Source organism: Cebus imitator, unplaced genomic scaffold, assembly GCF_001604975.1.
Source record: "Cebus imitator isolate Cc_AM_T3 unplaced genomic scaffold, Cebus_imitator-1.0 Scaffold140, whole genome shotgun sequence".
In the NCBI taxonomy this organism is placed as follows: Eukaryota; Metazoa; Chordata; class Mammalia; order Primates; family Cebidae; genus Cebus; species Cebus imitator.
In genome coordinates this window covers 2531728-2543855 of record NW_016107455.1, presented here as the reverse complement: position 1 = coordinate 2543855, position 12128 = coordinate 2531728, and the positions used below count along the sequence as shown (strand labels likewise).

The window sequence follows — 12128 nt, the reverse complement described above, 5'->3', positions numbered from 1 at the left end:
AAAAAAATAAAATAAAATACCAAAGAGCTGGAAAAATGACTCTCTCTTTAGTTCCCAGCGTCTCTGCTATCTGTTAACCTTGAAAGAGCTGCAAATGAATGCTGTCCCCGCTGGCTGGAGCCCGGCACTGGGTCACGCCCCACTTCTCCACAGACCAGGCTCCCTCCTGGAAACACCTCTGCCAAAAAACAGCTTGTTGCTTTTGTCTTGTCTCTGTAAGCCCCCTCCCCTGCTGGTCCCCACTCACACTGCATAGAAACTAGCAAATCAATGAAGCCAAAAGATTTTAAGGTCGAACATCCAACAAATGGACAATGACATAGTTCTGCCTCAGTTTCCCCTTTATCGTTGTAAGCCTATAAAAGGGGAGAGAAGCTGCAGCTCAGAGAGCTCGGCGAATGAGGCCGTAGCCCCCCGCAGCTGCTGGCTGAATAAAAAGCCACTTCCTTCTTTGGTGTTCGAGAGGTTTGTTCCCTGCTGCTCCTGCTTCACCGTCCCCAAAATGCCCCTACAGCATGTGGACTGGGGGCTGATGGGCAGCCCGAGCAGGACCGTCTCAGAGGGACTCCCAGGGCTATTCCAGGGACCCTATGCCTGGACCCAGGGACCCTGGGGAGTCCTTGAGGACACGCCTAGCATTCCCTTTGACCAGAAGCAAATTTCCCTGGATCAGGAAACTCAACAGCCTGCCCAACAGCTGGGGTTCCCAAGCCTCAAAGTGTCCCTGTGCCAGGGTCCCGGAGGCTCTGGGGATGCAGGTGGAGCCCCATCCAGTAAGGTCAGGAACTGGTGCATCCAGGCATCAACTGCCCAGGATAGACTTGCACAGGCAGCCCCAGGGGCCCCTGCCTGATGCCTAATGTGTATGTGGGGGGGCGCTTCTTGGGGCCTGGGAGGGGGACGAAAAGGACAGGGTGCTCTCAGGGGCCAGGTGGCAGCTGCTCGCCCGCCAGACAGCAATCAGGCATTCGCTGCTTTGACTACGACCCACATCCAGTGGTGACGACAAGCTTCATCTCCCAACATACACACACGGCACAGGGGTCACGCGTCTCCATCCCATCTGTGTGCCATCCCCACACCCCCTCAAATCGTGCCTCAGGTGTGCATTCCCTGGGGGCATCTGGGAAACCTACCTAGTGAGCCAGGCACCCACTTCTTCTCGGTCTCAGACTGACCCCTAGGGGACCACTAAGACACAGCAGGGTGCCAAGGGCCGGGCCTGAGACATTCGGACCTGCCCAGCTCGGCCCACTCTCTGTGGTCTTGACCCTGCTATGACAGGAGCCTGAGCCGGGAAGGGGACTCACTCACAACCCGTCACTGCAGAAGCTGTCCGTCCGCAGGCTGGCCTTTGGACCGTGCCCTTGCCTCCCCCTCCCAACACGCAGGAGCCCATGGTAGGGAATGGAGCCCAGGTCAACCAAGTGGCCCCAGTGAGCATAACAAACAAGGCTGTCACTGTGTCCCCACCTACTGCCATCTCACTAGGCTCTGGCCAACCAAGCTGGGCCGGACCTCCATGGAGGGCAGAAAAGAGTTCACCCACGAGACACTTAAAATCCAAAGCAACAAACACCTATAGGATTGCAAAGACCCAAGAAGAAGTGAGGAGGAGCACCAGGCTTGCTGACTTAGGCTGACGTGGTCTTTCTTTCTGCTTTCCTGTAACCTCTAGACTTTGGAGGAAAACAGTATCAGTTTACAAAAAAAAAGCCGGACTCGGTGGAGTCCGGCTCTTCTGCATTCCCTGCTCACCTTTTCTCCACGTGCCATCTTTTCCGGGGGCGTGGATGGCAGAACATGGGGGTCTCGAAAGCAGCCAAAGACTACAGGGAACAGGCCACCCCAACCCTCCCCCTTCCCCCACCCACCCCAAGCCTCAGCTCCACTCTACCCCCCAGTTACTGGGGTAGGGCTTTACTTTGACATAATTTTGCAACACCAGCATCCAAGGGTAAACTGAAACATGCACACGGTAACTTCAGCACCATTTTCTTACACGCATCTCCAAGACACAGCAGCAGGTGAGGAATTAGCACATATTAGGGGTCAGTCTTCCCACTGAACTTTCACAGCAGACCCTCCAGATTGGAACGGCAGGCCCTGTTTTACAGCTGAGGACACGGAGGCTCAGAGGGGTTGAGAGGAACGTGCCCGGGTTGCATGGCCTGTCCTGGGTGGCCCACGTGGGTACGGACCCAGTCCTGCACACCTCTGCACCCTGCCTCCTGCTCAGCAATCCAGGAAGGGGCCGCTCCACAGAGCACCTGGGGCACTCAGTATTTGTCCCACGGTGGGGGTCCTCTGCCCTAATCCTGGTTCCATTAGCTGGCTCCAAACACATATTCAACCCCCGCATGCTGGACCCATGAAGACAGACCTGGAGCCATCACTGCTGGCACAGGCACGGGCCTGGAGCCTGGAGTCTTCAGGCATCCCTGCAGGCTCTTGCCTTGAGTACAGCAGCCTGAGGTCCAGCAGGCTGACCCCCAGCCTGGGGGCCCTGGCCCTCAGTTGGTGCCTGGCTTTGGTCTCTGCCACCATGGAGTCCTTAGCACTGTGTCCCTCTCTATGGACTGTCCCTCCTCCAGTCCGGCCCAGGGAACCCAACCCTGACCCCACGACCCAGCTGGATTCCAAGAGGCCGACCGTCGGCCAAAGTGGCCTCTGAGTCCTGGATCTCCTTCAACTATAAACATGCTCATGCTCTGGGGTCCGGATGAGGCACCCGTCAGAGCTGGAGAAAAGGTTCGGGGGTTGGACTGGATGAGAAATCCAAATCACCCTCTTCTAGTTCTGGGTGTGACCACCAGGAGGGACCTCGGCGGGTGTCAACTGTGCGCCTTAAACTGTTTCTCTGAAGGATGAAGTGGCACTGTTTGGAAAACTAGCTCAAAGTTTTGTAAGAAACACCCACTAGGCGACGATAACAGTAAAAGAGAGCCTTGGGAACTTCGGTCTTTGTCCTGCCTCCTGGTACAGAGCTTCAGGATGGGGCTGGTCACCAGAAAGACCGAGCACACAATGAGGTGGAACTTCCTCACCGTCCCACCTACCCCCAACCTCCAGGGAGAGGAGAGGGGCTGAAGACCGGGTTGTAAAAACTGTTTTGGAGACGCGTGTGGCTGTGTCTCCCAGGCTCACTGAAATCTCAAACTGCTGGGCTCAATGCCCCTCCCACCTCAGTCTCCCCCGTAGCTGGGACTACAGGTGTGCACCACCATATCCAGCTAATTTTTAATTTTTTTGTATAGACGGAGTCTCACCATCTTGCCCAGGCTGGTCTCAAACTCCTGAGCTCAAGCTGTCCTTCTGCCTCAGCCTCCCAAAGTGCTGGGGTTACAAGCATCAGCAACCATGCCAGGCCTACAATTTCTTGAACAATGAGATGCAGAGAGCCTGGGTGCTGGCAGCACGGTGATATGCTGGAGGCAGTGCCCCTAAGTGAAGGTGTGGGTGCTCTGCACCCTGCTCCCCATACCCTGTCCTGTACATCTCTTCCGTGGGGCTATTCCTGAGTTGTACCCTTTGTAATATGCTGATCATCATAAGTATAACCATTTCCTGGGTGTTTCTAGTGAATTACCCAGCCTGAGGGAGGTGGTCTTGGGATCCCTGTGTTTGCAGTGGGCCAGGAAGACCTGCAGCTGGCGTGGGAGGTGGGGCAGTCTCATGAGGTTGACCTTGACTCGTGGAGTCTGTGCTAACGCTGGGTAGTTGGCGGCAGGCGGAACGGATTGCTGGACACCAGTTAGTGTTGGAGAATTGGAGAATCGTTGTTGTTTGAAGTAAACAAACAGGAACTGTTCAGCTCACAGAGCGACGGTGCAGGAGAAAAGGAAACAATTCTAGTCCAGCCTGCCCTTGACTTGTCCTTTCCCTATCTGTAACTCAATTTTCCCTCTGTGCTACTGATGGGGAATAAAGTTGATTGGTGAGGACCCCCAGCTGTTACTCACTCTGCTGGGGCTTCCCAAGGCGCCCCAGGGCTCCTGTTTAAACAACTATTTCTTGACTTTGATGCTCAAGAAGGGTCCTCAGAGGGAGGTTCTGGGTCCTCCAAGATACTGAAAATGGAGCAAAGGCGAGACCAAGAAGGAGGCGGCAGAGCCACGGAGGACCCCGAGGCCCCGCAAGCCTTACCTGCTCCACGCAGTCTGGGATCTCCGGCGCGCACGGCAGTGTCCCCGCGCTCTCCACCGACAGCACATCCTTCAGAAGCTCCTCGCACCCTGCGCAGACAGGCACATGGACGGTGAAGTGTCAGACCTCAGCCTGGCATGGCTGCCCTGCTTCTGACTAACGGGCATGGGGCGGGAAGGGCTGAGGCGGGGGCCTGAGGCTGCAGGAGGCCAGCTGAGCACTGGAAGGCAGGGATGGAGCCCAGGCGGTGTGGAACTCGGCCCCGGGCACTGTGGAGGGGGCTGTGACAGGCCCTTGTTCTCTGGGATTAACTCCCACACACAGAGGGCAGGCTGGGCAACAGGAGGGCAGGAGGCCTTCCTGGGGGAGGAGACCTAAGGCAGTGCTGCCCGCCTGGCTTGCGGGGACTCCAAACACACCCATTCCTCTGAGGCTGGGTGCCCCCCACATCCTGCAGACCCTGGGACGTCCAGGACAGGGCCGCTCACAGGACAACTCCAGTTCCTGCTGACTCTGTACTCGCCTGGCCTCGCTCCTGGGTGCCCCAGCAAATGCCCCAAGGTTGTTCTGAACACGGGAGGGGACCTGGCAAAGCGCCCGGCACAGGCACATGGAGGGTGCAGCCTGCAGTGGCCCACTGTCCACCAAATCCTTCCCTGGCGCCGTCTGTGTTCTGCGCCCCTGCACCGTGCATTCATTTCCCTTCACCCCTCACTCTGCTGCAGTAATCCCTGCATCCTTCCGCCCTCCCTGGACTCACAGGCACCCAGAGAAAACGGCTCACCTTGATCTGAGCCACAGACAGGAAGCCACGGCTTCCTTCACAGATAACCAGACACACTGGGACTCCAGAAGTGACTGCATTCTCTACGCAGCTATGGGGAGGCCTTAGCAAGCCCACCCAGCTGGTGACCTGTGCCACTGTCTCAGATTTTTTTCTTTCTTGAGATAGGATCTTACTCTGCCACCCAGGCTAGAGTGCAGTGGCGTGAACTCAGCTTACTGCAGCCTCGACTTCCTGGGCTCAGGTGATCCTCCTGCCTCAGCCTCCCAAGTAGCTGGGACCATAGGTACACACCAGTGTGACCAGCTAATTTTTTTGTATTTTTTGTAGAGATGGGTTTTGCCATGTTGGCCAGGCTAGTCTTGAACTCCTGGACTCAAGCGATCTGCTTGCCTTAGCCTCCCAAAGTGCTGGGATTACAGGCGTGAGCCACCGTGCTTAGCCCTCACTGTCTCAGATAAACAGCTTAGTGGTAAGTGAGTGGCCATATTCTGATTCCTGCAAGTTTCTCACACAGGCCTTTGAATTTGGGACAAGACAGAGGGATTTATATTGTCCCCCTTAAAGCCGGAAGGAGGAGCAGGGAAGAAAGGCAGGAATTAGGAAGAATTAAGAAGAGAGGGCAGGGCACGGAGGCTGATGTCTATAATCCCAGCACTTTAGGAGGCTGAGGCAGGAGGGTCACTTGATCTCAGGAGTTCAAGACTAGCCTGGGCAATGTGACAAAATTCCATCTCTACTTAAAATACAAAAAAATAGCCAGGCATGGTGGTGTACCTCCTGTAGTCCCAGCTACTCAGGAGGCTGAGGCAGGAGGATTGCTTGAGCCCAGGAGGTAGAGGCTGCAGGGAGCCATGATAGTGCCACTGCACTCCAATAGCCCTGGCTACAGAGCCAGATCCCGTCTCAAAGGAAAAAAAAAAAAAAGGGAGGCGGGAGCAGGGAGGACACAAAAGCAGCTCAGAGGGAGACGGCGGTCAGGTGACCAGCGCTCTGTCTAGGTTTGCCCAGGACTGCCCTGGTCTTAAAACTGGAGTCCCTCCCACATCCCAGGAGACTCCTTGGGTTTGGTCATTCCAGAGCGGGAGAGAGAGGAAGAGGCCAGAAAAGCAGGGAGGGAGGCTTTCTCCAGAGGCAGGCAGACAAGGGGAAGGGCAGAAGTGACCTCCGTGGGTGACACCACAGCCCCCACGGCTGGGGCACCTGCATCCTTCCCCTCTGTTCCCCGGGGAACCAGGGCAGAGCCTACTTCTGGCCCATCCTGGGCTCTGGGACCCCTTTGGGGAGGAATCCAGGCTGGGACCCCAGTCACAGCAGCTTCCCCAGCTGGGCAGGACCTGAGAGCTCCTGGGAGAGCCCAGAAGACCTCACCTTTCATGGCGAACACCCCCCGGCAAAAGTCCTTGAAGTTGATTCTCCCCAGGTCGTTGGGATCCAAATATTTCACAAGTTTTTCTACCTGTGGGAAGGAAGTAGGGACAGGTGTGAGGCGCCCAAGGATCCCCCAAAGACTCAGGGAGCTGGGACGGGAAGGCTGGGAGTAGGGGAGGGACACCAGTGTCCCCGCCCAGTCCTCTCCCCCTCACCCTGGGGTCAGCATCAGCTGTGGAGCCGTTATTCTCCTCATGGTGACAGACAACTGGGGCGAGAAAAAGCAGAGCCAATGCCGGCTCCTCCCCCAGCACACGGCTTTGGGGGCCAAGCTGACTTCCCACAGAGGCTGCACACCGAAAGCCAAGGCTCTGCCCATGTTTTCAAATTGGTTTCTTTCACACGAAACGAACACAAACTCATTGCAAAAGACCTGGAAACCCCACCGCTTCTCATGTTCTATTTCTTGTTCTAGGCACTGGCTAGATGGGGAAAACTCACTAAGCTGGACACTTGTGGCTGGTGTACTTTTCTGTTCGATTTGTATCTTGCATGTCAATAAACAGTGTTAAATGAATAAGGAAGTAAGTTTCTGCCTGGCGGAGTCACCCATTCCCGAGGATGGGGAGTTTCTCTCCCATGTAACAGTAAGTACAACAGAAACAGTTTTCCATGCTGCTTGGTGTGTACCACCCTCATTGTTAGTGGTTGTAACATATTCTGCCCGGTGGATTCATCATGATTTACTTAACCATCCCTAATAGTTGGGCATTTTGGTTATTTCCAGCTTTTTGCTTTTACAACTCGTTTTTGGGGTTTTGGCAGCTGTGCAGATGGCCTCTCAGATCCTTAATTTTGTTGTTGCCTCATATCCCACCTCAGGGGCCAAGTCCCTTGTTCAACCCAGTCATCACCCCTCCAACACCACCCACCTGAATGTCCCACTCCCTGACCCCATCTTCCCTTCCTGCCACTGCAGCGTTGCTCAGCATCTCTGGGTCTGCTCCCTGTCACTCACATCCAGTCCACGCCCCCGCTGCATCCCACAGCTCCCTCATTTTCCACACCACCCCAGGGACCCCACTGGTCATAGCCATCATCCTCTCTCTCCTGGACCTCATGCAAGTCTAACTGGATCAAGTTACCCGCTCCTGTGCTGAAAACCTTCCAGTATCATTCCACCGCACTTAGGATGAAAATCCCAACTCCACAACATGGCCCAAGAGGCCCCGTGTGATCTGACCCCTTCCACCCCCTCTCCTCCCACGATCTTCAGCACTCACCATATTCTAGCCACACTGGCCTTTGGCCAGCTCCTCAAGCAAACCACCACACTCTTCTCTGCCACAGGGCCTTTGCACATGCTATTCTCTGTATCTTTAATAGCTATCCTCCCCATTCATCATCTGGCAATGTCTATCCGTCCTTCAGTTCTCCCTTTGTACCTCTATTAAATGTCCCTCCCAAAGACAGGCCTGTCCTGACCACCCCCATCCAATCAGGGCCCACCCTGCTGCTACTCTGTCTTGTAGCATCCTATACTTTCCCTTCAAACTATCTGTTATAACTTGCTACCGTTAGCTAAAAAGAGATTGACATGGAGGTCAAAGGAAATAGCGTTTATTTGGGAAAGAAAAAATTGCAATCCAGGTACACTGGATCAGGACAGCCCCGAAGAGCATCCCGGGAAGGAAGTACAGGAGATAATGCTTTTGTTTGTTTGTTCGTTTGAGATGGACTCTCACTCTGTTGCCCAGGCTGGAGTGCCGTGGCACGATCTCAGCTTACTGCAACCTCCACTAGCTGCGATTACAGGTGGGCGCCACCACGCCTGGCTAACTTTTGTATTTTTAGTAGAGAGGAGGTTTCACTATGTTGGCCAGGCTGGTCTCCAACTCCTGACCTCAGGTGATATGTCCACCTTGGCCTTCCAAAGTGCTTGGATTACAGGTTCGAGCCACCGCGCCGGGCCAAGAGAGGATTTTTTATGTAGGATTTCCACAAAAAGTTGTTTTCAGAGGCAGCTCATTGGCTGGGCAGAAATCCTAAATTGCAAAGCCTTTCTGACTGGCTCGTTAATTAGGGTACTCCCAGCTGAGAAATGTTGGAGCTGGCAGATCGTGACTTCAGTTGTGTATCCAAGTCTGTTGGAATAGTGTGTGTTTTGAACTGCAGCAGGCGTGAGTGCAGTCTTCCCACCATCTCGCCGTCTCACTGCAGAAAGTCTTAGCCTTAGTTACTCCATTTTCTTTCATATAGTTGTATGCTTGTGTGATAATTTGATTAATTTATATCTTCTCTCTACAAAGTAAGCTCTGTAAGGGCAAGGGCCTGTCTGTTCTGATCACTGCTACATACCTGGTCGCTTGCACCATGACTGGTACATGGTAGAGGCTTCATAATATTTGTTGACTAAATGAATATAAATGGTTGTATAAAACATCTACTTTTTTTTTTTTTGAGACGGAGTCTCACTCTGTCACCAGGCTGGAGTGCAATAGTGTGCTTTCAGCTCGCTTCAACCTCCGCCTCCCAGGTTCAAGCGATTCCCCTACCTCAGCCTCCCAAATAGCTGCTACTGCAGGCGCTCCTCCCCACCACGCCCTGCTAAATTTTGTAGTTTTAGTAGAGACGGAGTCTCACCATGTTGGCCAGGATGGTCTCGATCTCTCGACCTCGTGATCTGCCTGCCTCAGCCTCCCAAAGTGCTGGGATTATAGGAGTGAATCACCATGCCCAGCCCCTATCTATCTTCTTAAGGCTCTTGATAACAGTTGCCAAATTGTCCTCTGTAAAGGTGTCTCAATTTAGTCTTCAATCAGAGCGACAGACTTCAAACTTGCAGCCCTGGTTATTTTTCCCTTGTTTTTGGTAATGACCAATTTTGTAAGAAGGATCTTTTCTAATTAATTGGAGCCATTCTTTCCCCCTGAAATTTCCAACACATGCATTTCAGCTTCTTGACATTTATTCCAGAAGCCTGCTTGTTTTCTTTTATTTAAAAACTTTTTTTTTTTTTTCTGGGCACTTGGCCCAGGACTTTGGGAGGCCAAGGCGGGTGGATCACTTGAGGTCAGGAGTTTGAGACTGGCCTGGCCAACATGGTGAAACCCCCATCTCTACTAAAAATACAAAAATTAGCTGAGTGTGGTGGTGGGCGCCTGTAATCCCAGCTACTTGGTAGGCTGAGGCATGAAAATCGCTTGAACCCAGGAGGTGGAGGTTGTAGTAAGCCAAGATGGCGCCATTGCACTCCAGCCTGGGCAACAGAGGAAGACTGAGAGAGAGCGAGAATTATTATTCCAAAAAGATAATTTGGTTGGGTATGGTGGCTCACATCTGTGATCCCAGCACTTTGGGAGGTCAAGGTGGGCAGATCACCTGAGGTCAGAAGTTTGAGCCTAGCCTGGGCAACATGTAGAAACCCCATCTCTACTAAAAATACAAAAAATTAGAGGGGCATGGTGGCGCATGCCTGTAGTCCCAGTTACTCAGGAGGCTGAGGCAGGAGAATTGCTTGTACCCGGGAGGCAGAGGTTGCAGTGAGCTGAGATCGCATCACTGCACTCCAACATGGGCGACAGAGCAACAGTCTGTCTCAAAAAATAATAATAATTGACTGGGCATGGTGGCTCACACCTGTAATCCCAGCACTTGGGGAGGCCGAGGTGGGCAGATCACCTGAGGTCAGGAGTTCAAGACCAGCCCGGCCAACGTGATGAAACTCCGTCTCTACTAAAAATACAAAAATTAGCCAGCTGTGGTGGCGTGCACCATAGTCCCAGCTACGTGGGAAGCTGAGGCAGGAGAATTGCTTGAACTCGGGAGGCAGAGGTTGCAGTGAGCCGAGACCGTGCCATGCCACTGCACTCCAGCCTGGGTGACAAGAGTGAAACTATGTCTCCAATAACAATAATATATGTATATTTTAGAGCCAGGTCCCCACGCTGTTACCCAGGCTGGAGTGCAGTGCATGATCACAGATCACTGCAGCCTCAAATGCCTGGACTCAAGGGACCCGCCCACCTCAGCCTCCCAGTACCTGGGACTACAGGTGCACCACCACGCTTGGCTCAGAAGCCCGCTTCTAAATCTGAAACTGCTTCTACAATTAGTGGCAGCCCTCCCACAGCACCCATGCATTCATTCATGTATTCACATATTCATTCATGCATTCATTCACTTATTCAACAAGTGATGACTGTGCACCTCTTACATGCTGGCACTCTGTCAGGGGTTGATGGTGGTAGCCGCTGGTTCCGCTGGCTAGCCACACATACACAATAGCGCGTCCACTTGTGTACATGCTCACACGCCTCATGAGGCACCTTGCCACTCCCCCTAATAATCACCATCAGTATCTATAGCACAGCCAGGCCAGGATGAGCTCTTTCCAGAATCCGCTCAGGCTGGGCTGCAGATGATGGATCTGAGGGCCCCTGTCAGCTGTTGTGAGTGTTCACGCTGTTACGGGCAGACTTGCCAGCACACCACACCAAAGCCAAACCACGTTGGGGATTCATCTGTTCATGGGGACCATGTTTTTCTTGCATGCCTATAGTGTGGCAGCTGCAGCAGCGGTCTGAAGCCCTGGTCACTGCTGCTGGCCTGGCACCATGGGGCTGTGTCCAGTGGGCTTTGGAAGGTGGCACTGGACAAAGAGGGCCCCCACCCTAACCACCTTCTCCCTGCCTGGAACCTGGTGGCTCTGCGTTTGCTTCTTGATTCTAGCTGACCCTGCTTTTCCGCTCTGGTGTCACCTGGGGTGAGGGAAGGCAGAGGGGCCACGCAACGTCCTCTCTGTGAAACCCCCTGGACCTGGTACCTGGTGGGCTCTCAAGAAAGACCTGCAAAATTTCAGTGAAGGAGGAAAATGGCTTTTCACCAGCCTCCTCAGCATTGCAGCTGCCCCTCCCCCAAGCCATGCCAGCCTCTGATACTGCCAGGCAATGACATGGCTTCTGAAAACAGCGATGCCCAGGTGCCACCTGCAGGGCTGCAGGGGAGCCCACCCACCATCCCGCTGGCATTCCACCTCCTCTCCTCCTGCCCTTGCATTGCTGGCATTATAGGGGGTCTGTGAATGTGGGCATGGGCCGGGGCACCCTCTACCCCCCAGCCTCCCATGCCCATGCCTACAGTCCTCTCCAAGTTCAGGGATCTGCCTTCATAATGAGAACCCCGACCACAGGTCCACCTAAGAGGCAGCAGCGCATGGATTTGGATTCTGTAATCCCTGCATCCACCACTCCCTGAGGCTAGGAGACCCTGGTGGGGCGAGCTGTCCATTCCTCTGCCAGCGAAAGCCTCCCTAGGACGGAGGTGAGGGTGGGGTTGTTTGATGACAGGCAGAGAGATGGGGTACTGGGGGGGCAGATGGGGTACTGAGGGCCACAGCATGGTCCCCGGAGCACCCCGAGCCATAGTCTAGGCTTCAACCAGGGCCACGCCACAGGCTGTGACTTCTCGACAGCTGCTCCCACAGGGCTCTTCAAAAAGCGGCAGCCCCAGAGTAGTGGCCACAAAAGTGCCAGGCCAGCCGGGTGCGGTGGCTCACGCCTGTAATTCCAGCACTTCAGGAGGCCAAGACAGGTGGGTCACCTGAGGTCACGAGTTGGAGACCAGCCTGGCCAACAGGGCGAAACCCCATCTCTACTAAAAATACAAAAATTAGCCAGATGTGATGGCACGAGCTTGTAATCCCAGATACTCAGGGAGGCTGAGGCAGGAGAATTGTTTGAACCAAAGAGGTGGAGGTTGCAGTGAGCCAAGATCTTGCCACTGCACTCCAGCCTGAGCGACAGAGCGAGATTCCATCTCAAAAAAA

At 54.1% G+C, this 12128-nt stretch overlaps 1 protein-coding gene across 1 annotated transcript in view; it reads right to left on the bottom strand.

Annotated features, from left to right (window-relative positions):
* RAB11FIP4 (RAB11 family interacting protein 4) overlaps positions 1-12128 on the bottom strand; it is a 134914-nt gene that overhangs the window by 88631 nt on the left and 34155 nt on the right. The window contains 2 exon segments of the mRNA XM_017542058.2: positions 4147-4235; positions 6302-6389. Coding sequence (XP_017397547.1) covers positions 4147-4235; positions 6302-6389 — 177 coding nt within the window.